This window comes from Notamacropus eugenii, chromosome 6, assembly GCF_028372415.1.
Source record: "Notamacropus eugenii isolate mMacEug1 chromosome 6, mMacEug1.pri_v2, whole genome shotgun sequence".
Lineage (NCBI taxonomy): Eukaryota > Metazoa > Chordata > Mammalia > Diprotodontia > Macropodidae > Notamacropus > Notamacropus eugenii.
This window is the reverse complement of record NC_092877.1, coordinates 322895673-322923555: the sequence shown is the minus strand read 5'-3', so window position 1 is coordinate 322923555 and position 27883 is coordinate 322895673. Positions and strand designations below refer to the sequence as shown.

Sequence of the window (27883 nt, the reverse complement as noted above, 5' to 3'; positions counted from 1 at the left end):
ACTCTATGAAGCAGTCAGTAGAAGTGTTATGCCCATTTTAGAGATGAGGAAATGAGGCTCAGAAATGTATAGCATTTTCCAAGAGCCACTCAACTAAAACGGTCAGAGCCAAGCCCAGATGTTTATGACTCAAGCCCACTACACCTCCTAGTTGTTAGCTAATACGCTAAGGCTTTGGGTGGGACTGATTCTGAGATCAAATTCAGGAAGAAGGAGTTCAGGGAAGGAGGAAGACTAAGAAAGATTAGGTCTGGCTCCAGGGGACTCTAGTATTTTAGCTAAGATTTATGGATAGATTTCTGTACATTTGGAACTTTTCCTTTTGGTATTTTAACCCCTGTAAGTCTCCTTATGGTGCTTGAGAGTGAACACTGAAACAAAAAAAAAGCTGCCTAAGAGAAAAACTAAAAGTTCTTTTCATGGAGCAGGATAAAGAAGGAAAAAATGAGAATTTAATGAGATGATGAATGTTATGCAAATGCCGTTTATGATAAATAATTTGGCAGAGGTTGGTCCTATCCCACCATAGGCAAGGTCCGGGTAGTGTGCCCAGTTTCCAGGCAGAAAGGGTGACATCTGGAAGCTAAAATGGGGAGAACAGGAGAACACGGGGTCACTGCAACTCCCCAGACCTCCTTGGTCTTGCTTGCCTGTGTTGTCAGCTCTCTGTGTGGGGTTAAAGAGGTATTTCTGGACTCCATTGCATCATTAAGGCCTCTTCTTGTGGGTTTTTTCTTCAGAACAATTATTTTCTCTCTAAAAACACTGACTGTGAGATTTATTACTTCACAGTTAAGCCAATTGCCTCCAAAAGATGTAATGACTGGTACTCTTTTTATAGGGCAAGCCCACACTTGTAGACCCTATTAAAATAGTACTTGTTCAAAAAAAAAACCAACCTACATATAAATCCAACCAATGGCACTTTCAGAAAAGCTGATGGTCTTAGCCTTCTGATGAGTTATCCCTGCACCTAATTCATCCTCTCTGGCCCTCTCTTTATCTCTATTCAAAACAAAAGGAATAGTAATAATATTGAATCTAGGACTAAACTGTATAAGATTCAGTCAGGAAAAAACAGGACAACTAACGATTAGGTACGTCCTCAGCTTTCCGGGCCCTTGGGACAAAATGGTTGTGTTGTCTCTGGAGGAGGGGCTGAGGTAGGGCTGATTTGTTGAGCAGTAAAAATGAGAAAATGATGCAGTATGGGGTGGAAAGAGCAGAGGGTCTGGGGTCAAAACCTGCCTCTGTTAATTACCACCTGGGTGACTGGGGAAAGTCGCTTGGCTTCCCTGTGCCTCGGGTTGTTGTTGCTCAGTTGTTTCAGTTGTGTCTTTTGTGTGTGGAATTTTTTTGGCAAAGATACTGGAGTGAGTTGTCGCTTCATAGATAAGGAAACTGAGGCAAACAGGATGAAGTGACTTGCCCAGGGTCACACAGCTAGTCAGTGTCTGAGGTCAGAGTTGAACTCAGGAAGATTGTTCTTCCTGACTCCAGGCCTGGCACTGTATCCATTGTGCCACCTAGCTGCCCCCAGGCCTCAGTTTACCCCTCTGCAAAATGAGGAGATTGAACTTCCTGGTCCCTAAAGTCCCTTCTAGCTCATCATCCATGATCCTTATGTATTTGTATGTATGTATGTGTACACACATATATGTGTGCATGTATTTATTTTATATGCTTATATATAGTTATGCTTTAATACATTAAATTAAATTACAATAAATCATAATTATATTACATATAATATATATGTGTAAATATTATGCCTATTATGTGTAATACAATATATTGTATATAAATATATAAGTTATATAATATATAATAACTATTGTAAACAAATTATATTTTATGTATTATACAAATATGTGCTTATATTCTTATATATTTTATATGTACTTGTTATATAATTCTGTTATGTATTTATATATATGTTTCTTTATACATGGCATTTTTCTTAGGTCTCTGATTTCATCCATGTAAGGCAGTCCTAGTGAGGGAACTTCACCAATGCAAATCAGCACTTACTCTGTTAGTCTGGCCTGGGGGCACTGATTTTTTCTCTCTCTAGCTTTGGCCAGGCAAGCTAGAAGTGTCATAGGAAAGGCAGCTGCTGTAGAGTAGATAGAGAGCTACCCTCAAAGTCAGGAAGACCTGATATTAATTTGAATGAGAAGAGGGGTCTCCAGAATAGGTATAAGGTCTATGAGTCTTACCTTACTTAGTGTCTCCTCCATCACCTAGCAAAATCTTCTGCATACAGTAAATGTTTAGTGAATGAATGTTTTTGTCAAAGGTGAACAATGTGCCCAATGTTTGACGTTGACTCTGCTATACTGAGAGTCATTTTTTGAAACAAACAAGCAAAACTGAAACAAACGAGAGAAAGCTAGATCTTAATACCTCATTGACACAATAGTTTCCTGGTGTCTTGTTATCGTTTCATGTTTAAGTGTTTCAGACACCTGTGATTTTTGTCTTGGATGGTGGTTCCTTCTAGTGAGAGAGTTCAGAACTTTTCTATGCCTTAGTAAATAACCTTGTCAGTTGCTGGGCTGAAGAAGTCCATCACCCAGTGGCCAAGCCTCTGAGAATGAACCTTTCCACATTCATTTCTTCCAGTCTCAGAGAACAGTCCCTTGCTGGACTAATAATTAAACTTTTTCCTGCTTGGTAACATTTAATAATAGCAATAATGATAAGCATTTCTGAATCACGTTAAGGTTTGCAAAAGACTATATGTTATTTTATCTCAGTTGATCCAGCAGTGGTTAGTAAATGCCTCCTGTGCCAAAACATGATGCCAGATGCTGAAGATCCAAAGACAAAGGTAAAATAGCCCCTCCCTCAAGGAGCTTACTATCTTCCCAGAGCACACTCCACGATTTTGAAAACCCTCTTCTAAAGCTGATGACAGAACAGAAACAAGCGAATTAGCACACCTTGGGAGCTGCAATGGCCCTTCATTTTTTCTTCCTCATCAGCAAGTCCCAGGGGGCCCCTCCAAACTATGATGATGCATTGGAGAGCTTGAATGGAGGTTTCTCATCATTAACCCTTTTAGAACCAGGAAGGACATATATTAATATGCAATAAAGTTCCATCGAGTCAGTGTTGTACAGTGGAATGAGTGAACACTGATCTAGGGGGTCAGAGGACCTGGATTCAAATCCTGGCTCCGACACTTATTGACTATGTCTCTGAGCCTCAGTTTTTTCATTTGAAAAACAAAAGGAATGGACTCTGAGGTCCCTTCCAACTCTAAATCTAGGAACATGTTTCTTCAAATATATCTTTAGAATCATAGACTCTTAGAAGTATGGACTGTTGTAGCTGGTAACTTCAAGTTCACTCAGGGACATAAGCAACATTGGAACTCCTTGGCTAAAAAGCGGTGTTAGAGAGTGTGAAAACAAAAGGAAAACAAAAAAAATCAACTTGATTCTCTTAATAAAGGACAACCAAGGGGGACATTTGAGCCCATCTCCTCTCATCATGGGAGAAGGCATCATCCTCAGCCTTCTCACATGCCTCCATAGTTGAATTTGATGTAAGCAGGGATCCATTTTGGATGAGGATATTAGCACATTTGGCCTTGAGCCTGTAGCTGAAGTTACAATCTGCAGGAAAAAACTCTTAATTGCCAAGGTGATGTCAATGCATCAAAGATGTCAGAGTCAGTTCTTGCTTATATTGATAAATGCATGTGCCTTGTGGCTCTGCCTTTGCTGTCAACCCATTTTAAAATCCCCACATTTCCTGGGATGTTATCTGGCTTCCCTTTTTAAGAGAGAGTTCACTCCTGTAGACAACTAAGAAGGCAGAAGAATTGGGCCTCCTGCTGTCCAAACATCTGATTTAGAATGTTCTCATTCCCTATAAATTATAAGGTAGAGGTCTCCATGTTTATTCTCTTTGTCATTAATTTGCCACCTTCTCCCATCTCTCCCACAGGTTTTGGTAAAGTTTTAAAGAAGATCAACAAGGCTCTCGTCTCCAAGAAGAATAAAGACATTGTCACAGTGGCTAATGCTATGTTTGCAAAGAATGGCTTTAAAATGGAAGGGCCTTTTGTTACGAGGAACAAAGATGTGTTTCAGTGTGAGGTTCGAAATTTGAACTTTGAAGCTAAAAGCTCTGCGGCCGATGCCATCAATCTCTGGGTTAAAAATGAAACTAGAGGTGAATATTTGCAGCACCTTGAAAAATACTTAGGGGGATGTCGAGTGGATGAATAGCGACATACTAAGATAGATTCTGAACATCTAAATGGATTGTCCAACTTACCCCGCAGTAAGGCAAAACCTCATTAATCCAGATCCTTCTAATTTGGAATTTATAATCATTTGAATAGCCACTTATATTTACAGAAAGCTGCCCCAAATCTTCCCTTTTTGTTATTAAATATCCTCAGTTCCTTCAGCGGATCTCCATATGACTTGCTTTCCAGTTCCTTCAGCCTCTCCTGGGCGTGTCCAATTTTCAACGCCCTTCCTAAACACCTAGAAGTGAATATAAGTATTCCACGTGTGGTGTGATGAGCATCAAATACAGTGTATCTGTAACTTCCCTCATTCTAGACACTGTTTCTATTTGTGTAACCTAAAACTAAGTTAGCTTTGGTCAACATTCTGTTGGTTCGTAAGCTTCCAGTCTACCAAGGTGTCCAGGTTTAGTCAGAGAAACAGTTGTCTAATCACTTCCTCTTTGTACTATACTTGTGCAATTCATTTTTTAAAAACCAAAGTATTAAGTTCTGTCTTATAAGACACACCATCATTCCTACTTTGTTTGTCATTTTGGATCCCCATTTTGTTATGTGGCCAATTACACCATACCTGTCAAATTCAGATATTCAGTTCAATTCAGTAAATATTAAGTATGTGCCATGTTCTAGGCATTGTTCGAAGTGCTAGGGATACTAAAAAAAAAAAAAAAGGCATAAAGAAAACAAAACGAAAAACCAGTTCCTGCCCTCAAAGAGTTTATAGTATAGTAGAGGAGACCCCATGCAAATAAATATAGACGTAGCAGGCTACATACAAGATAAATAGGAAATAATTTAATTTATTAGATAGAAAATAATTAAAGGAGACAAAGCGCTAAAGTTAAGAGAAGGGAGATTAAGGGAAGGCTTCTTGTAGAAGGTGATATTCTAGTTGAGATTTCAGGAAGATTTCAAGGAAGCCATCTGCAAGACTGATAAGCATTTTTGTTAGTGAAATGGATTCAGAAATAAGTAGTCTGACTAATACAGTAGGAAGGACAGAACCTATTAGCATTCCACTATGGACCTCACCATAGGTTGTCGCTGATGCTACTTTTCCTAACTGTACTATCATCCAGCTTCTTCTTGTCCACAGTGATATTCTGAAAGATTTTGAAATGACTCGCCAAAATCCAGGTATGCTGTGTCTATATTAGACCAGAGGGAAGCCAAACTTTTAGTAAACTTGCTTGAAAATAAAAGAAAGAAAATATTATGAGTTTGTCATGACTTGTTCTTGGTGAACTCAGTTCATACTGATCACAACTTCCCTTTCTCAATGTCAACCACTTTGCCACGAATGGAAGTCAAACTCATCTGCCCATAGCTTGAAGAAGCTCTCACCTTTTTGAAAATTAATTTTTTATTTTCCAGTCTCTAGTACTATGAAACTTTTTCTTTCCTTCATGATTCCTCCCCTCAAAACAAGTCAGTGGCATCACAGGATTATAGATTTGGGTTGAAATATATTATCACAGGGCTATTTATTGTGAGAATCAAATGAGATAACATTTGTAAAAAGTGCTTAGCCCAGTGCTTTGGTGCTATATAAATGCTTATTCCCCAGAAAGTGCGTTGAATTTGAGGTTGAGCCTAGTCTTATCCAGGCTTCAATACTTGCTGCAGGAGCCAAGGCAAGTTCCTTTTTATATCTGCAAACTTCAGTTTCCTCTTCTGTAAAGTAGTATAAATCATGATAGCTCATTTATAAAGCACTTTAAATTCTGCAAAGCTCTTTGCATACACTCTGTCTTTTGATCCTTGTAACAGCCCTTTGAGGTAAGTATAACAGGTATTATTATCACCATTTTACGGCTAAGGAAACTGAGACTCAGAGTCAGGTTAAAGAACTTGTCATAGTCTTCCAGGTGGGAAAGAACCAAGGTAAAATCTGAAATCTTATGTCTTATATAGTATCCACTGACCCCCATCTGCCTTTTGACAGTTGAGGGGCTTAATAAATAATTTTTAAATTGCCAAAGTTCGCAACCCCATCATGGTGTTTTTTTTTTCTTTCAGTCTCATTGTATTTGAACACTAGAATTGTGCCACCAAAGCTTCTTTCTTGGGTCCGTGGTATTCTGATCCTAATAGAATCTAGGGCCATTCCAGCTGGACTTTCTCCCTTGAGACTCTGAAATGATCATTTTTTTAATTGGACTATACAGTCAGTCCTCAGCTGAGGAGCACAGAAATTTTGAACTGGACTTCAATTTCCCATAGAATTATTCATATAAGTGGTGACTAGAGTCTCTTACCTTTCTTGCAAAGTAAGCTCACAAAAATGGATTTTTTCCATAAAATAAGTGCAATACTATACAGTAGCAAGACATGTTAGAAAAATAGGATCACTCTTAAAAATATAAAATATATTTTAAATGGAGTTTTTTCCCCTGCCATCCAAAGTACCTTCTGTATGAGGAGCCTGGCCCTGAGCCTTGGCCCAAGCTGCTCTGCACTCACTGAAATATGCTACAGGAGGGGATGGGTGTGGGAGCACCCTGACCCTGAAAGACAGTGGCTTCCATTCCCATAATAATCAAGGTCCTACCTAGAGAAATAAAAAGACCATGTCAGAAGGTAGTAAGCCTGGGACTGAGGTGAGAGGAGTGACCCCCTTTGACCTGTCAGTATAATACAGGGGCAGGAGCCAACATGGTGCCTCCTGAAACCTAGTACTGTTCATGTATTCCAATAGTGTGGGGAAACCGGTGATAGGCAGGCTGAAAAAAGGCAGTTATTCCAATTCCTTCTTTCCATTGATTACCTCCAATTTCTCCTATCTATGGCTTGTAGGTCCTTACTTGTTTGCTCGTTGTCTTTTCCATTAGATGATAAGCTCCTTGAAGGTAGAGACTGCCTCTTTCTTATTTATATCCTCAGCACTTAGCATGTGTGCCTGATGAGGACTTAATAAATGCTTATGGACTGACTGGCAAGGAGAAGATCAGGAAAGTTCTTGAAGTGACTAGAGCAGGGCGCCTTTTGTACATCAAAAGAATGTATCCGTCAATTGATCAGCAAGCGTTTATTAAGTGTCTCTTGTTTGCTAGGCACTGAAGATGATAAATATAGAGATAAAGAATGAAACCATCTTTACTGACATATACTTGCATGTGTGTGTCAAAACTGCCTGCATGTTTCTCTTTGTGCTACCTGAGGAAATGCTTTGGGACAATTAGAAATTAGAGGAAGAATAGGCAGCCAGGATGTGAGTGCTGATGGAGAGTATCTTAGGAATGCCTTCCTTTTCTCTTCTCTCTTCTTTTCTCTATTTTTTGGGCCCACTGCCATACTGATAGTAGTCTTGAGGATTTAAGAGCTAACTGTCTAGGACATAGTTTCAAATGGAGCAGCAAAGAGGTACTGGGGACAGGGGGCTGTATTTGGAGTCAGGAAGACCTGGTTCAAATCCTGCATTTATCACTGATTAGCTATATGATCCTGGACGAATCACTTAACCTCACTTATTAACCTCACTTAGCCTCAGTTTCCTCATCTGTCAAATGGAGACAGTAATAGCGCTTCCCTGACAGGATAGTTATGAGGATTAAATGAAGTGAAATTTGTAAAGAGCTTTGCAAACCTTAATGCCCTCTACAAATGCTAGCTATCATCATTATTATTAATTATTATTAATAATTTAAGGGTAATTAAAATAGTAGTTTGATGATGACCACCAAGGTCACCAAGGTCATAGAAACACTGATTTCTGAGAAGGAACCTGAGATGTCTCCTCTTTCAACCCTCTTGTTTTACAGATGAGGAAACTGAGACCTGAGAAGGTAAGTGATGGCAGAGCTAGAATTTGAACCCAGATCCTCTGCTTCCAACTCCAGCATTCTTTAGGAGGCTATATACAAGCTCATTGGGCTTTCTCTTTCAAAGTGCTATTTAAAGTTGTATTGGAAGTGCCCCCTTGTGTAAAGACATGACAGAAATGAAATTGACTCACAGGTGCAGAAGGCCCAGCACACAGTTAGAGAAATTTTAGCAACTTACAGAGATATCACTAAAAATAGTTGATATACCCTGCAGCGATAGGAAAAGCTTCAAGTATTTTTAAATTAAACTTAAATTTTCAAGGACCCTGATCTCTAAGCTTTATGTTTCGTCAGAGCAGTTGGTATCACTTCTGTTAAGTAAATGTCAAAATGCTACAGTAGCATGTTTGCAGCTTGGTTTTTAGTGATATCTAGGCAGAAACCACAGTTGGAAATCTTTAGAGAAAAAGGGAAAGGAATTTTTTTAAATTGTTTTTTGACCAGAGTTCACATATTTTCATAGAAGTTGGTCTCCTGGGTGCAGAGACTGGGATGATGCCTTTTGTGACTTTTAGTAGGTGATGTAGGCCACTTTTAACAACTTGAGATCAGAAGATTGGTTACCAGGACACTTGGGTTCTAGACCCAAGTCTTTCATCTTGAGCAGGCTACTTTTTTCTGGACCTCTGTTTCCTTGCCTGTCAAACAAAAGAGCCAGACTAGATCAAGGTTCTTAACTTGAGAGATCATTGACCTCTAAGAGGTTTATGTATAGATTTCAGGGGGTCTATGAACTGAGATGGGGAATATATATATATATATATATATATATATATATATATATACATATATATATATATATATGCGCACACACATATATATAAAAGTATATATACGTATATTAATACGTATATTAATTTTCACTAATGTCTAACTGAAATTTAGCACTTCCTCCAGTTAACACATTCTGAGAAGGGGTCCATAGATTTCACCAGATTGCCAGAAGGATCTATCATACTCTAAGAAATGATGAAGAGGGTGGTTTTAGAAAAACATGAATGGGCTTTAAGTAAGCAGAATCAGGAGAACTAGGTATACAATGACAGTAATGTAAAGACAGACAACTCTAATTTCCACAATAAAACCAACCACACGGTTCCAAAGGACTCATGATGAAAAAACACTATCTCCAAATAGAGAGGTGGACTTAACATACAGATCGAAGAGTTTAGATAGATATGTGGATATAGACATACATGTATGTTTGTATGTATATAGAGATATCTACAAATATAGATATCTGTATTTATTTATTTTGGACCATGGCTAGGTGGGAATTTGTTTTGCTTGACTATGCATGTTTGGAACTGACTGTGTTTTTCTTGTTTGCTCAGTGGGTTAGGGAGTTGGCAGTGTGAAGGAAAGAATTTAGAATTGCAAATAAAATATATTTTTTTAAACTGAGGATCCATGTCACAAAAACAGTTTAAGCAACTTGATGGGTGAGTGGCAGAATATTGTGATACTTATAGCACTGGGCTTATTAGAGTCAAGAGGTCCAGAGTTCAAATCCTGCCTCAGATATTTAGTTTTCATGAGCCTTGCTTGGCAAACCACTATTTACCTTGAGTTCTGCTTCTTTGAGAGGGGAGGGAACATGGATTCAGTGGCCTTGAAGGTCCTTTGGACCTTAACTCTATGATCCTTTGAACTTCCAGTCCTTCCTGGATTGTCTCTGATCTCTAAACCCCTTCTGCCTTCTCATCAACAGACCCCTTTGAATCTTTTTCTTACTGTATTTTCCTTTTGATTTTACAGGAATGATTGACAATGTCATCTCTCAAGATCTTATTAATGGCGTGCTCACCAGGCTGGTGCTTGTCAATGCAATATATTTCAAGGGTTTGTGGAAGTCACGATTTCAACCTGAAAATACAAAGAAACGCGTGTTTACGGCAGGTGATGAGAAGCCCTACCAAGTACCAATGTTGGCTCAGTTGGCGGTGTTCCGATGTGGTAAGCTCACACTCCAGTGCCCAGAATTCAAAAACAAGGACAGACTTTTGTAAAATCTGTTGTTTTGGGGCAAGGGCAGGGTAAGCCAAAGTCTAGTACATATGGACAATGGTTGTTTTTGCTGTTTTTTTAATTAATTTTATTTTTTTAAGTTAAAAATAAAAAGCTAAGTGGTGAGAAGACTTCTCTCTTTCCTTAAAAGTCTGTTGCCAGGCATTCATTTAAAACTTTGAGATCTTAGTAAGGTCTTTGAGAATCTACATTCCTTGAAAGCCCCTAAGATCACTTCCATACATCAAGTGTGTGGGCCATGTTACAGGCTATGTTTTAATTATCTGAGGGTTATCCCTGGCTTAATTTAGGGATGTTCATTACCAGAATTCTGGCCTGTAGATGGGTGAAATTTTTTAACCGCATAAGTTTATAAAGGCTATCTCAGAGAAGTTACAGTCTCTATCCTTAGGAGGATTTATGACAATCATAAAATTAGAGATCCATGGATAGTTTTGAGGAAGTATGGTTTAATGTTTAGAAAACAGTCCTCCAAACCAAGAAAGCTGACTTCAGGTCACATCCCTTGGGGCAGGTCCTACAATTTTTCAACACTCTAGTCCAGTGGTATCAAACTCAAATAGAACACAGATCCCTGGGGGCTACATGTTGACCAAGAAAACCACAAATTAACATCTATACCATATTTTAACTTTTTTTGTTATAATATTTTGTAGTTACATTTTAATCTGCTTTAGACTGCATCCACCCAGAGTTTGACATGTCTACTGTAGTTAGCCCTCTGAAATGAGAAGATACTAATCCCAATTGGTAGAGTGAATTTCTTCCTCTTGGGAGTTCCCTATGACAGTGGAATCACAGATCTTGTCCCTCTCCCCGTTTAAAGATCATGTCAACTTTCCTGTTAATGACTTAAAAACCTCTGTGCTCATTATCACAGCATGAATGAATGAAGGCCAGTCTTTCTCTTTCTTTTTTAATTCTGGCTATTCTAAACCATATCACCTCTATAATTTGATAAACTCCAATGACTCCCTATTACCTTCAGGATCAAATATAAGATCTTCTGTTTGGTTCACAACCTGCCCCCTTCCTACCTTTCTAGTCTTCTTATACCTCACTTCGCTGCACCTGCCCAGAAGTCCTGTGACACTGACCTCTTTGCTCTTCTATCTCCCAACTCCAGGCATTTTCTCTGTCTGTCCCCCAAGCCTGGAATTTTCTCCCTCTTTATTTCTGTCTCCTCCCTTTCCTGGTTTCCTTCTGGTCTCAGCTAAAGCCCTACCTTCTACAAGCAGCCTTCCCCAAACCTTAATCATAGTGTCTTCCCTCTTAGATTACCCCCAGTTTATCCTGTAGAGATCTTGTTCATCCCTCCTTGTCCCTCTGTGTTCCACATGTTCTCCTCTTCCCTTTAAACTGTGAGTTCCTTGAGAGCACAGGCTGATTTTTTGCCTTTCTTTGTAGCTGCAGAGTTTAGCAAGTGCCTGGCACATAGAAAGTGCTTAATGAATGGAGCTGACTGAAACACATAGGAGCCAATTTAAATTAGGAATGATTGCTCCTTGAAAATTACTTGAATCTAAACCTGGACATTTGGTTCCCAATGGTTCATTTTTATTTATCTTCAAACAATTTAAACTTCAATACTCATATTATTCCTGTATGACTCCTATCCTTGTACGCTGTCTACCGTGGTGAATACACCATGGACGTTTTTTAATCTTTTTGTAAATGGCAGATCTTTTCATTGTTAACTCACATGAAACTGGACTGTTCCATTGGTTATCCATATTAATCCTTAACATAGCTGTGTAAATAGCCACTTGGAAGGAACAATTTATTTGAGATAACATTACTGTTCCCTGTCTTTGACTACCAATATGCCTCCTAGGAGGAGGATGGTCTAGTAAAACTTTTGCTCGTTCAAGAAAGTATTTTTTGAGCTCCTACATTTATAGCATATTGTTAGGGCTATTGAAATACCCAAGAGAATAGAAGCTGGCTTTACATAAAGTTGTCTAAAAATTAGGCTGTTTGAAAGTGAATGGAGAGACAGTTATCTTAGCATCTTTCTCTATAACCCAATAGCATTAGCCCAGTGTAACTACTTATCATCACACTTAGTTTTTAAATTGCCTGTAGTGATCTTACCAGTATAACAGGACGTATGTCCTTACCAGTTTGTAGCACAGGTCTGCCTTGGTAGTAAGCATGATGTTAAGTTGCTATTTGCAAAGCTGTTTTAGGTAATCTTTACCATGTTGTCTGGAGGAGGACGTGCACATGTTATACTTATGGGTCTGTACTAGAAATTTGACAAATTATGTTATGCTCAATTACAGCTAAATCATAGTTAACAATGCCAAAACAAAACCCTAACTCATTAGAGGCTGAGAAAACTCTAAATCATTAGAGGTTGAGAAAAATTGGCGAATTCTGCCATTCTTTTCTAGAGTCTAATTTTTAATAGAATGAATAGGATATCAGTAGAGAATTTTTTTCTAAAAACAGTACCTTTCTGGGGACAGAAAGGCAAAATCAACATTTGCTCTGCTCCAAGAAGCTTACCTTCTATTGGTAGGTGAGGGAATGTAACATTTATACAAGGAAGTTAAAACAGAGTAATTTTAAAAGGAAAAGAATGAGTGTGGTTCAGGAAAAGCCTGTGTAAAGAGGTGACTCCTGAGCCATTTATTGAAGGTAGCTAGCGATTCTTTGAGACAAAAGTGAAGATACAGTGCTCTTAGACACATGCACTGAGAATCACTAGCTGGTCAATTTGAGTGGGAAAAAAAAAGTGTGCAAAGAGATTTATCAAATAATAGTGGAAAAATAGATGGGAACGAGACAAACATTTTGGAAAGTTTAAACTGAGACCTACCCCAAAACAGAGTAAAATAAACTGGGATCTAATTAATTTTATGTCCTGTATGGTTGAGTTAGATAAGTGATTTCCATTAAGCTAGTTGGAACCATTTTTTGTTAACTGAACTGATTTTCCTATAGTCACATTGATGTATTGCTCTGCGCTAAGAGAATACAATGGTTTATAACAGCTACCATAGGCTCTTCTGCTTCTAGCAAGCATTTATGTGTGCCTGTGACAAAAGTCAGAACCATTGCCAAATCAGTGATCTGTCCAGGGTGACTAAGGAGAACCTAGTGAAAATCATGATCCAGATTTGGGCAGGTCAGGTCACCGTTATTGGAGCTTTATCTGGACAGACTTCAAATCACTTGAGCTATCCATTTTGACCACATAAACTTTCTTTTCCTTGGGTGGAGTTTTTTTTTGTTCTTTTTTTTTTCTTCACGAAACAGTCTTATAGTTTGCCTCATTCGTTTTATCTGTGTCCTGACTTTTTGTTTTCAGAAACATTGAAATATGAACCAAACACATCTCATTGACCCATGGGACACCTAAAATGCTGATAGTTTGAAACATAGCTGTGGCAGCCTTGACACTTAGCATAGTGCATGGCACGTAACAGGCACTTAATAAAGATTTATTGATTAATTGAAAATCAGAGTTTCATAGTATCATAGATTTAGAGTTAGAAGGGCCCTTAGAGGCTATTTTGAGCCCTTTCATTTTACAGATGAGGAAACTGAGGCCCAAAGAAGTTAAGTAATTTTCCCAAGATCACACCAGTAGTAGTCATCAGAGACCAGATTTAAATCTCATTCTATTTTAGTTGGGACAACTAGATGGTCCAGTGGATAGAGCACTGGGCTTGGAATCAGGAAAATTCATCCTTGTGAGTTCCAAATAGGCCTCAGACATTTAACCCTGTATGTCTCGGTTTCCTCATCTGTAAAATGAGCTAGAGAAGGAAATGGCAAACCACTCCAGGATCTTTGCCAAGAATGCCCCAGAAGGGGTCATGAAGAGTCAGACATAACTGAAAAACAACTAAACAAAAAAACTATTTTAGGAGGGACCCTAGCCATGGTCTCCTCAATAATGCCTCCCCACCACCTTTCCCATTCCACTTTATATGTTTTCTTCCCCCATTGGAATAGTAACTGATTAACACAATGACCAACCAAGATTCCAAAGGATTCATGATCACACCTACTGTGCACCTCCAGATAAAAGAGGTGATGAACTCAGTACAGATTCCTTTCTCTTTCAGTATGGCTAATGTGGAATTTATTTTGCGTGACTACATATTTGTCATGGGTTTTATTTTTTTGCCTTCTCTTTAGTCAGGAGATGACAAGGTTGGGGGTGGGGGGTGGAAGTTAGCACTGAAAAGAAAATCAAAGTGAATTTTAAAAAATAGAATAGAAGCTCCTTTGAGGGTAGGAGCTTGCTTCCCTTGCTTATATGTGTATCCCCAAAGCCTAGCATGATACCTGGCAAATAATAAGCACTTTAATCCATGGTCTTTTTAGTATCTAACAGTATTTGCATAGAAGGCACTTTAATAAATGGGATGTCTGAAGAAATGTATATCAGACAAGCCAATGAAGTAGATTCAGGAAGCAAATGGACATTCACGTTGTTGATACAATAAGTAGATTGGTTTCTTCTGGTACGTTGGTATTTTTAATTTGTTTTAAACCAACAGATCTTCTAGGTGTGAGTCTACTATTTTCATGATCTAGGAGGCCATATTTAGTTCCCACTGTTAGCATACACTTTCGCAACATTGCACTATTGTCCATAAAGTAGATTGATAGTCCTGGGAAGACATTTGGCCACATGTGATGAGACTTGATTAGTGTGTAGAGAACCAGAAGAGCTGGTTTCCTGTGTTAAATCTTCGTAGAATTATTTATTTGAAAAGAAAGAAAATTGCATAAACTTTTTACCTTGCGTTAGGAAAGAAAGCTTTTTTTCCTTAAAAGATGTGATTACCTTTTTTATGTCTTCTCTTTGGGGACTAAGGATAGAAATGAAGTATATGTGAGTGGGCTTCCCCATAGTACCACATATTAGAATACATACACACTCTCTAAGCATCTGTGGTCTTTATGATGCTTTTTTTCATTCCTTAATTTCTTATTTTTTATTCAAATCTTCTAGATTACAACTCCTTCAAGGAGAAATGTTTGTTTTCCCATAGTTTTTCTTTGCAGCCTATCAAATGAGATTGCCTCCTTTTTGACAGCATTCCCCAAAATCTTCCTATTAGATATTAAGTGTCCTGTAGTACCCAAGTATGTGTAACAAAATACATAAAATTTTAGAACTGAGACATATCTAAGCAATGGGGAAAGAAATTCTGTGTTCTGCCAAGAGGCTGCCTATACTCCCTTATGCTCCTGATTTGATTCATTGTTTTATGGAAACAATAACTTTCAGCTGCAGCAGGTGTGATTTCTTTTGGTCCCTAAATTATCTTATATTTAGTATACTACTTTAGAAATGAAGCAAGATTCAAGAAGTTTAGGATTCTAGGAAATTTCCATAAGATCATGGGAATGAATTTTTCTTATCTTTTAAAAAGTAGTGAAAGAATATAATTTAGTCTCTGAAAAAGTAATGTTTTCTTTTCTTTTTTTGGAGGGAAGCTTTTAGTTTATGTCTCTCTATCAGTAATGACTTAATCCTACTGATTTACAAAAAATGATTTGTTAAGAAAAAAAAATTTATTCTAATCTTCTAAACAGTCTTAAAGTGTTTCCAAATTTCCAGTGAAATCACAAGCATTCTCAAAAGTAAATTTCTGGAAGAGTTAAGACTGAGAAGATCATCATTCCTCGCCAAGGAATCAAAAAAACACTAATAGTCCTAACTTTGCCTTTGAAAATTCAACTCATTTTCTTGAGAATATTTGATGCCTGAAGCTAGGGGAAAAAATAAAGAATCCCTCTGTCTTTTGTGTTCAAGTAATCAAAGGACAGTCACTCACATCCCGAGAGTTATTATGTATCCCTGAGCAGTGGCCGAGTGTGCTGGGACAGCTGAGTGGCCTTGTCTGAATGCTGTGGATAGAGGGAGGGAACACCATGTTCCAAAAGGTTACACTAACATGCTTGTCTAAATATTTCCTCTTTAAAGAGAAACTGGTGTCATGCATTCCACTAGCTGGACTAGCTCTATTGCATTTTATGATCCAAGATGTTCTTTGGGTAATAGAGCACCCTATGTCCCACATAGGGGCAGACTCATTTATGTTTTGCATAAGTAGATTTTATAGCAGACTGAAGGCTTCCAGAACCCCGTGGAAGAGGGCTAACAACTCCAACAAACTGTTGCCCCTGATAGAGAGGAATTAGCTCAAATGCCATCTTCCACAAAAGATCTTTCCCAATCTCTTAATACCTTCTCTGGCTAAGATTACTACCTTCCATCTCCTCTGTGTGTATCTTGTATGGACCTGTGTCATTTGTTTCTTGTGAAAATGTATTTTCTCAACCATTAAAATCCTTAGGCCCTTGAGGGCAAGGAATTTTTTTTCTTTAGCATTTTCTTTACCAGTGCTTAGTGCAGTGCCTGGCAACATTTTTTGTTCAGTTGTTTCAGTTGCATCTGACTCCTCATGGTTCCATTTGGAATTTTCTTGGCAAAAATACTCGAATAGTTTGCCATTTCCTTCTCCAGTTCATTTTACAGATGAGGAAACTGAGGCAAATAGGGTTAAGTGACTTGCCCAGGATCACAAATCTAGTAGGTGTCTGAGGCTGGATTTGAACTCAGGAAGATGACTCTAGGCCTGTCACTCTATCCACCGTACCACCTAGCTGCCCAACATAGTAAACTATTAATAAGTCCTTGGCTGATAGATGAAAGTTCTAATTGCCAGAAAAAAGATGATTTCCCTCTAATGCACTGATTTGTCTTCTTTAAAGACAACAAAACCCTTCAGGCTGTTAGCAGCTCTATTTTCTGGTCAACCCTTCTCTTGCATGTCTGTATTCTCTTTTGAGCTTCTATACCAAGCTTATTAGGTAGTGTGAATGGTTTGCTTTTTAAAGTAGGATCTGTGCTTTCATCCACGTAGGGAACTTCCAGTGATATACCCCAACTTACTGTGCTAAAGAGTTGCCTGGGGTCCAGAGAGGCTGTTTGCCATGATTTGTCATGGTCACACAGCCAGTAAGTATCAGAGGCAGAGCTTGAACCCAGGTCTTTATGACTCTGACACCTGCTTTTTACCAACAGTACCATACTGCCTCTAATGTTAACATAGTTTGGAGAGGTGGGGGAAACACCAGACTTGACATTAAGAGTCTTAACTCTGCAACTTAACTATGTGTAACCTTGAACTAGTCAACCTCACCTCTAAATCCTGTTTACATGTGTATAAAACAGAGGAAAATAGTATTTGTACTACTTGTGTACTACAAGAAGTTTAGGATAATGCTCTACAGATGTGCTTTGTTATGTCAGTATATTGATGGATCTGTCATGTCATTGAGGGAGATATGCCCTGAGCAGCAATCCACCCACTTAAATCCTGTGGACCTTCTTGTTAGGTCTCTTGATGTGGGCAGGGTAATAGTTGATCACATGTATTCTTCATCAGTCATCCCTTGTTCTTGCTACATGACTGGCCTATGGCTTTTTCTAGTCATGCAGATCACTGGCTGTTTGTTATACCCCATGCACACTTACTGTGAAACTCTACATGAGGGTCACTTACTATGTCCATTTTAATGAAGCTTATTTGCAGGAGTTGTAAGAGTTTTTAAAATGAGAAGACTTGATCAGTTTCCCCTCTACCTATTTAGATTCCAACCTTTGTCTAGGATGGCCTCTCCAAAAGAGTAATCATGGGACTATATAGTATTCACACTGGAGAAAGGGGGGAAAAGCCACACCTCAGTTTGATATCAATCAATATGCAGTATTATCCATCAGGCAATATGCATTTACTCAGAATCTGTTGTGGAGCATTTACAGCTTGGTCAACCATCAAAGACAGCAAGATTACCCACTGCATCCCAGGCTGCTGGACTTTGAAGACTCAGAAAGAGAAACTGAGAGTGATGGCTTTATGTAACTGTCTCACTTGAATCCAATTCACACACAAGTCAAGACATCACCCTGATGTCACTGGTGCTCTTCAAAATGGAAGGACAAAGAGCAAGAGCTAAGTGCCAGGTGCTATGCTAACCAATGGGGATACAGATCAGTCAAAAGGCATTTCTTATTGTGATTGTGTCCAGCTCTCCTCTACCGACATCATGAGTTTCACCACCTGCTCCACCACCTTCTCCACCACCTTCTCCACCAACTACTACTCCCTGGGCTCGGTCCAGCCGCCCAGCCTCCAGGTCCAGCCAGTCAGCAGTGTCGCCAGTGTCTACGTGGGCATGGGTGGCTCTGGCTCCGGAATCTCCACAGCCTGCTCCACCAGCTTCCTCGGGGGATTGGGGGCCAGGAACCTGATGGCAGGGCTGGCTGGGATCGAGGGGATCCAGGGAGAGAAGGAGACCATGCAGGACCTTAACTACTACCTCACCTCCTATCTGGAGCTCATGCGGAGCCTGGAGACCGAAAATTGCAAACTAGAAGGGAAAATCAGGGAGCATTTGGACAAGAAGGGACCTCAGATCAGAGAATGGGGACACTATTTCAAGACAATTGAGGATCTGTGGGAGCAGCTTTATACAAGCTCGGTGGACAATGCCAGAATCATCCTACAGATCAATAATGCCCATCTGGGGGCTGATGACTTCAGAATGAAGTATGAAGCAGAGCTGGCCATGAGACAGTCTGTAGAAAGTGACATTCATGGCCTCCAGAAGGTCATTGGTAACACAAACATGACCAGGCTGCAACTGGAGACTGAGATTGAAACCTTGAAGGAAGAGCTACTTTTTATGAGGAAGAACCATGAGGAGGAGGAGAATTCTCTACAAGCCCAAATCACAGGCTCTCGGCTGACTGTGGAGGTGGATTCTCCCAAATCGCAGGACTTGAGCAAGGTCATGGCTGATATCTGAGCCCAATATGACACTCAGGCTCAGAAGAACAGAGAGGAGCTTGATAAATAATACTGGTCACAGCAGATTGAGGAGAGCACCGTGACAATCAACACAAGATCTGAGGAGGTGGAAGCAGCCCGAAACACTGTCACGGAGCTGAAACGTACAGTCCAGTCCCTAGAGACTGACCTGGATTCCCTGCGAAATCTAAAAACCAGCTTGGAGGACAGACTGAGGGAGGTGGAGACCCCATACGCTATCCAGATGGAGCAGATCAATACAGCCCTGCTACATCTGGAAGCAGAGCTGGGGCAAACACGAACAGAGGGGCAGCGCCAGGCCCAGGAATACGAGGCCCTGCTCAACATTAAGGACAAACTAGAAGCAGAGATCAACACCTAGCGAAACCTGCTAGAGAATGGGGAGGACTTCGATCTTGTGCATGCCTTGGACAGCAGCAGCAGTTCCTTAACATAAGACCCAGCACTCAGAGGACTGTAGATGGCAAAGTGGTGGCAGAGACCAATGACACCAAAGTCATGCGGCGTTAGGGCCATAAACTGAAGACCCAGAATGAGTCACGAAGTTAATAAAGACTCTTTGGTCACCTAAAAAAAAACAAACAAAAAAAAACATTTCTTAAACCCCCGATACAAGGTACCAGACACTGTGCTAAGAACTAAGCATGCAAGGAAGGGCAGAAGGCAGTCTCTTCTCTTAAAAATATATATATGAGATAAATTGAAAGTAATTATAATACCTACCCTCAAGGAGTTTACATTATACAGCAGACAACATGTATATACACATACACACACACACAATACACAGGCCTTTTGAGAGAAAGCATTTGGAACTGGGGTGGACAGCAGCACAGGGAGGAAGAAGTCAAGAAGGACTTCATGGAGAAGTTGGTGCTTGATCTAGGTTTTGAAGGCAACCAAGGCTTCCAGGAGGCAGAGAGGTAGAAGAAGAAATTTCAGGCTTGGACCAATAGCCAAGCACAAAGGTAAGGAGGTAGAAGTTAGAGTGCTGAGTGTGAGGAACGCCAGGTAGATCATTACAGTTGTAACAAAAAGTGCCTGCAGATAGAATGAGATTAGATTGAGATTTACTAAAGGATTTTCCAGAAGACCAACTGAAAATTCAAAAGGTTTGAAAACTGGAAGGATACCGTGGTCCTCAAAGTCTGTATCCAGGTTAGGATGGTGATGTGGGACCTCCTTCTAAGCTGGTTCTACAGCTTTCTCCTTTTTTACAGGAAATGTCCCATCTGCCTTGTATGTTAAGGGTGCTCCTTTGATTTGCAAAAGTTGGGAAGGGGGGGAATGGGGCAGGTTATCACTGAGGAAGCAAGGTGGTTTCTATTACCTGCCTCTTTGAAGTCCACATTTTAGAAGTTTTGAGCATTATCATTGATTGGGAAGGAAAAATAGAAAGAGAATCCAAGTCTTTCTATGGAATTTTGAGCCCATTCTCATAGAGATTTGGAGGCTGTTCTCATTGCTTTGGTTTGACTTCTGAGAAACTATCCCCTGACTAGCTTCAAGGTCATGCCAGGTCATATAGCTCATACAAGATGATGGAGTTGTTCGGGACCTGATCTTCTGATTTCACTCTCCTCTCACTTCGACCAGCCTTCAGACTTTAAAGCAGGAATGTCAAACTCAGAAATAGGGACCACTAACCTAGACCTAAGGCTACCCAGAGTCCTGCGTATTGACTTAGAAAACACATCTGCATGTTCTCAATACTGGATTGTATTTTTATTTATTTTGTTAGATATTTAACAATTACTTTTTAACGTGGTTTGGATTTCACTCAGGAATCCATTTCCCTTCCCAGGTTATGCGTTTGACACCTCTGCTGTAAAGGTACAGTAGGTACAGTGAATAAAATATCTCATCTATTGAATGGGCTAGCATATAATTCCCCAGGGCTCTGTTGACCCTGATGCATCTCTCCATTACTCTCTAAGGAACTAGAACTTTAATCTTTTGGGGAATAAATGATTAAAAAGCATTTAGTAAACACTTACTGCGTGCAGGGTATGCTAACTACAGGCTAAAAAGAAAAGTCAGTCCTTAATTTTAAGGAACTCACATTCTACTGGGGGAGACCATCCACATGGAAGGTTTCAGCTACAAATCAGCTGGAGAGTGTGACTTTCCATGGTTCCTAGTCCTACAGAATCTCCAGAAGAATATTGATGTTAAAAAGATGTGCTTTCACTTCAAGGAGAATGGAGAGGGAGGATCAGTAAAGCACTGTATAGTTCCCCAAAGATACTCCAATCTATTCTTCTCCTCCCAATTCAAAGCACATTATACAATTTGCATGTACTGATAGACCTGCTCAGTGGGTAATTATATACACATGTACTATGTGTATATACTAATGGACCAGCTATAAAGGTTATACACAAATCCATCAGTCATTGTGTTGTGTACCTTTATGGACTCTGGATGCATTTACTAGGATGGCTACAGAAACTAATGGAAAACATCCCTTATTATAACCTCCTGTTCCTACCCTGGGGCAAATGACAGGACACCAAAAGAACCTAAATTCACCCTTTTTTTCGTAATTGATCCCCATTTAATGCAAAGCCCAGAATTGAAAGTATTTCCAAAGACAAGGTCTGTGCCCTTGCATTTCAGCTGAATTCCACACCAGGACAAATGTAGTGATTATGAAACACAGTAGCCACACTATTCAAACATCCTTTTAATTTGAAGAACTGTAAAGCTGCATGGGGAATGCAGATGTAATTATACTTGGCCTTGTTCCTTCCTGGGAGCTATTGTCTGTGGAGGGAAAATGTCAACCTGAATTGCTCTCTTCCCCTGGGGGATGTCCTAGTGAATACTTTGTTGCTTTCTTGTCGGGAGGACGGTCTGTGAACTTCTAGGAAACCATGGAGGCTGTCCTGAAGCTGACTCTGATTTCTTTTTCCCTGTTTAGGGTCAGCGAGCACGCCTAATGATTTATGGTACAATTTCATTGAACTGCCTTACCACGGAGAAAGCATCAGCATGTTGATTGCCCTGCCTACAGAGAGCACCACCCCACTCTCCGCCATCATCCCTCACATCAGCACCAAGACAATACAGAGCTGGATGACTAACATGGTACCAAAGAGAGTTCAGCTGATTCTCCCCAAGTAAGCGGCGCTTTGTCCTAAAGAAAAAAGGCTTATTGGATGGAAGTGCTCAGCAGACATTAAATTTGGGTGCCAGGTGGAACTCTGAAGTAGGCTTAGCTGCTGTAATAAGTGTGGTCTGGTAGAAAGGGCATCTTAGCACACTGAGAGTCACGTGATCTGGGTTCTAGTCACAGAACTGCCATTTATAGGTTGTGTGACTGAGGACAAGTCATTTATATCTCTTTGAACCTCCTTTTCCTCATTCACAAAATCAGTGGTTAGATTCCTGAACTCCCAAGTCACCTCCAGCTCTACAGCTTTGGATTGTGAATCCCAGGCTGCAGTTTGGGGTACTGAGAACATTGCTTCTTCCCTGAATCATCAACTGTTTGCCAAGAAGTTATGCTAGGCATTTCAGTACCTGGTTTATTACAGTCACTTACATCGACAGTTATGGAAGTTTTCTCTCTAGGTCATATACATTTCCCATCTGTTCTGAATTAGAGAATAAAGGGGACACTTCCAGAGTCTCTTTCTCTTTTCCCTCTCCCTCCCCTAACCCAGATGATGGAGCTTAAGTAGATGGAGACACCGAGTCTTTTCTCCCTCCGCCTCCTTTTCATATGTAAGGTTGTCTGGAATGCCATTGTTAGGGATTGCTTCTATTTGCTTGTTATTTCAAATTGGGGCTTAAGAATTAAGATGCCAGTTTAAATTCCTAGTTTTAAATTTGCCACTGGGTACTAACCATTTCCTAAATTGTTTCTTTGTTGAATTCTAATGGTACATGTTCATTCTTTTTTTTTTTTTTATTTCCTTCTCTTGTACCAGATTCACAGCAGTAGCAAATGTTGATCTGAAGGAGTCCCTGAAGGCTCTTGGCATTACTGACATGTTTGATCCATCGAAGGCAAATTTTGCAAAAATAACACGTATGTTTGACAAGTTTTAGTTCCTAAATAAGCCTGTCCTGTGCTTTCAGTTAGAGATGTGATGGCTCTGCTGGGTAGAATAGAGGGCTAGGCTATAAGTCAAGAAGACTTGAGTTCAAATCCCACCTCTGAGAATTGTTGGCTATGTGCTCTGGGGAAGTTACTGAATCTCTGTGTGTCTCACAGCTGCTTAGGAGGTACCTACTAAGCTCTTTGCAGATTCTGACTAGGAAGAGGGAAGAAATTCTCATCTGAGGCTTGTAGATCCTTCACATTCATTTCCATGAGAAGCTTTAAATTTTTTTTGCTATAGACACCACAGAATGGTCCGATTGAATATTAATGAGAATTATAATCTTATATAAACACCTGATTAAACTTATCAGAACTTATCTTTAGATTCTGGGAAGACTTTCATTTTGTAAAATGAGTGTTACAAGCCATTTGACTCTTCGTTTTAAATTCATTCCAGTATCTGAAAGTTCTGGGTTCATTGCTGGCCTTTTTAAATGCTCAAGTATGAGGTTGGTAACTATAAGATTACCCTGAATCCAGAAGTTCTATTTCAGGTATGTTTCTATCTGTGAATCTGAAATAAAATCCCAAAGATGAGCTTGATTATAGTTTGCTTTGAACTGAGAGAACAATGTTCCCTTTGCAACCACTTTTAAGATTTATAGATTGGAAATTGCACTTATTACATCGTACTTGATATAACTTTTTCCTCAAAATAATATTTCAAAGGTGTGATCTCAACACACACACATACACACATATATATATATACATAATATACATTGTGTATATTTTACCTTTAAAAATTTTGAATTTGCTCTTTTCCATTTTTGAAAGTAAAAATATCTAAACACTTCACACATATATATGCACGTGTATATTTATATGAGTGTATGTATCATGTATTATACATGCATACATATGTATATACATGTGTGCACACACATGCACATATATACATATGTGCATACATGTGCGTATATGTGTATATTCATTCCCTCAAAGGTTAAGAACTTAATCCATCAATCAGGATACAGCTGTGGGTGTTCTATTCTCCTCCCCTCCCAGTTCTATATACCTGCCAGGTGACTTATGTGCCTGACATTGTGAAGCAGCCTATGTGGGTATGGTGGTGCACTTTAATGAGGATGCTCTGCCTATGACTCTGCTATCCTTTGGTGGGTGAAATGGATGCTGATGATGGTGGGAATGCTAGGCACAGAAATCCCCTGTGAAGGGCCTCTGAGCTCTGAGAGAAGCTTTGGGGTTCAGTAGAAAGAATGATGATGTGTTTGGAGTCAGAGAACCTGGGTTTAATTCCCCATTCCTACTTCTTACGAATTTGTGTGACCTAGAAAGACAATTAGCCTCACTGGCCCTAGTTTCCTTGTCTGTAAAATGAGGTTGGATTAGATGATCTTTACTATCTCTTTTAGTTCAGAACTTATGCTCCCATGATCTATGGGGCATCAGTTGCCTCTGTATGGAAGGTTTAAGGTCAGTGACTTCTCCTATATGACTTCCCATCTCACTAAGCCACTTCTCTGGCCTTCAGTTTCCTCATCTGTAAGCTAAGAGGTTGTATTAGGTAATCATTAAGGTCTCTACTAGTTCATAGAACTGTTGTATAATTCAGCAGAGACTGAAAGTCATCTGAGGTGACACTGAGACAACAAGCTTCATTCAGTCACTGGCTCACCAGATCACCTCCCTTGCCGCCTTTAAGAATAATGATCATAATAGATAGTTAGCATTTATATAATGTCTATTATGTGTCAGCACTTTGCGGAGCACTTCATATTATTTCCTTTGATCCTCCTAACAACCCTGGGAGGTAGGTGCTATTATTATCATCCCCATTTTACATATGAGGAAACTAAGACAGACATAGGGTTAAGTGGCTTACCTAGAGTCCCACAGCTTGTACATGCCAAAGGCTGGATTTGAATTCAGTCCCTCCCAAATCTTGGGCCAACATTCTCTCCGTTGTAGCACCTGGTGGTCTGTAAGAATGATAATTTGCATGGGTTCTGTACACACTAGCAGAGGGCAGCAGTGGTTTGACTTAAAATTCAATCTTACTTTGTTTTGCCTGAACAGGATCAGGAAACCTTCATGTTTCTCACATCTTGCAAAAAGCAAAAGTGGAAGTAAGTGAAGATGGAACCAAAGCTTCTGCAGCCACAAGTAAGTCTTGAATGGGGATCAGGGCAACAGCTACACAGAGAAGAACATGGCCCTCATCCAGCTGATGAGCAAGAGATGCCCTTCTATTAGAAGACCAGATAAAGCAGGCTAAGCTCCTGCTCTCGTGGTCTTTCTTCACTTTGGATACTAGGGAAAGCCATGCTTTTCAGACCATGATCTGAAGGTGGCAGAATGTATTCTCTTTCTCAGAAAACTCATTCCTAGGGCAAAGTAACCTCCCTCTCTATCCAAAGCAAAATGAAGGGCTGACATCTGTTTGATGAATCCTAGCTGTGTAGTTCATATATTCAAAAACCTTTAATTGACAACCTGCTGTGTGTAGGGCACCATGCTAGGGAAGAGGGAAAGTTGAGATAAGCCACAGTCCTTGCCCGCACAGAATTAACAGCCCAGAAAGCTGAAGATAAAGATAGGCAGACAGACAATCAGAATCATCTAGATAGCACCATGGACTGGAATTGGAAAAACCTGAATTCAAATCCAGCCTTAGGTAATAGTTGTATTACCTTGGGCAATTACTTAACCTCTCCTTGCCTCAGTTTCCTCATCTGTAAAATGGCAATGGTAATAATAGCACTTACCTCCCAGGGTTGTGAGGATAAAATGAGAAAACATGTAAAGTACTTTGCAAACCTTAAAACACAATATAAATGCAAGTTACTATCATCATCATCGTTATTATAGAAACAGAGAATATGTTACATATCTCTCCATAACTAAGTGTATTTGAGTCATTTTTCCAGTCTTGATCAAATCTACTTTTTATCCCTCCATGGTTTGAGTAATGCAGGAGATGAGCAAAAATCAATGGGTCATTCACTCAATTTCTCCATCTGTCCATCACTGAATGAGCATTAATGGCTAGAATTTGAGCTCCTTGAGAATAGGAATTGTTTCATTGTTGTTCGTGTATCCCACGCACCTCAAACTGCCTGGTAATTTGATGGATTAAGCATCTACTGTGTGCCAGATACTCCACTAGAAACTGAGGGCACAAAACAAAGAATGAAACAGTCTCTGCTCTCCAGGAGATGACATTCCAATGGGGACAAAAGTACATATAGTCAAGATTGTAAAACCTAGAAAAGTTGTTAGAATTTTTTTAATGGAAGCATTTCTCCCATACTATGCAATATCACAAAGTACAATCCTTTATAACAGTTGTAGCCTTCCTTAATATATTTTAGTCTCTGAAAGCTTTCACTTAGGTCCCTAATCTAGGTTGGATGAGCTTCCTTAGATATGCTTTGCCTAGAAGTTTAGGAAAGTCTGAAAGCATGCTTTTTTCTTTTATAAGTAATTATATTTTGAATTTTATGTTAGTCGGAAGGAAAAAATTGTTGTTTGACTAACCCTGATAAATTACAAATGTGTCACAGTAAGACTGTAGTTGAAATTCCTTGTTGCCCTTTGACATAACAATACCACTACTAGGTCTATATCCCGAAAGAGATTTAAAAAAAAAAGGAAACAGACCTATATGTACAAAAATATTTATAGTAGGTCTTTTCTGGGGGCAAAAAATTAGAAATTGAAGGGATGCACATCAGTTGGGAAATGACAGAATAAATTGGGGTGTGTAATTATGATGGAATATTGTTGTACTATAAGAAATGATGAGCAGGATGCTCTCAGAAAAACCTAGAAAAACTTCCATGGGCTGTTGCAAAGTGAAATGTACTAGCTACAAAGTAACAGTATATTGTAAGATGATCAGCTATGAATGACTTAGCTATTCTCAGCAATACAAAAATCCATGATGACTCTGAAGGATTTAGGATGAAAAATGCTTTCCATCCCCAGAGAAAGAACTGATGGTATCTGAATACAGACTGAGACAACTTTTGTGGGGTTTTTTTTCACTTGATTCTTCTTGAGTGTTTTTTCTATGTTTTCTTTCACAACATGATTATTATGGATATGTTTTGCATGACTACACATATATAATGTATATGGAATTCCTTGCCTTCTCAATGAGGGGGGTGGGGGAAGGGAGGAAGGAAGAGAATTTGGAACTCAAAGTTTTAAAAACAAGTGTTAAAAATTATTTTTATGTGTATCTGGGGAAATAGTAAATACTAAATAAATACCAAAAAAGAAAGGAATCTGAGCCAAGAGATAAATCATTACTGACTTTTAGCAAAGTACGTATATGACGAAGTTTTAAAAATGAATAGGACTGCGTAGCCTTTACTTAAGAAGGCATAGTTAAAGAGACCTGGATATTAAAAAAACTCCTTATTGGTCATTAAAAGAGCAGTAGAACATCATTATGATAGAGTTAGTTTTTAGTATATTGAAGTGTGCTTACATATCATATGTAAGGGACAGTAGCAGCTAGGTGGGGAGAAGATAGGTCAAGAAGGGAAGAGACAAATAGTTTAAAGTACATGCCTTGTTTTTAATGACCTTACAGACTAGACCGGAGGAGGATTTGATATATTCATACACTAAAAATTTACAAAAAAAAAATTGTTGCAAAATAAGTGACATCTGAGTGATATAAAAGAAACAGTTATGGTGGGCTAGAGAAATCAGAGAAGACTTCATAGAGGTAGCCCCTTGAGGAAGGCCTTAAAAGATGCTTACCTGGTGGGCAGACTAAAAGAGGATGGGGAGGCATTATAAACAGAGG

At 39.3% G+C, this 27883-nt stretch overlaps 1 protein-coding gene and 1 pseudogene across 5 annotated transcripts in view; both read left to right on the top strand.

The window, feature by feature from the left end:
* Positions 1-27883, top strand: part of SERPINE2 (serpin family E member 2) — a 76602-nt gene that overhangs the window by 46186 nt on the left and 2533 nt on the right. For all 5 annotated transcript variants that reach the window (XM_072617965.1, XM_072617964.1, XM_072617961.1 and 2 more), the window contains 5 exons: positions 3958-4185; positions 9853-10050; positions 21913-22111; positions 22925-23025; positions 25141-25227. In XM_072617965.1, coding sequence (XP_072474066.1) covers positions 3958-4185; positions 9853-10050; positions 21913-22111; positions 22925-23025; positions 25141-25227 — 813 coding nt within the window. The remainder of the gene's footprint in view (positions 1-3957; positions 4186-9852; positions 10051-21912; positions 22112-22924; positions 23026-25140; positions 25228-27883) is intronic.
* On the top strand, positions 18029-19594 carry LOC140509901 (keratin, type I cytoskeletal 18 pseudogene; annotated as a pseudogene).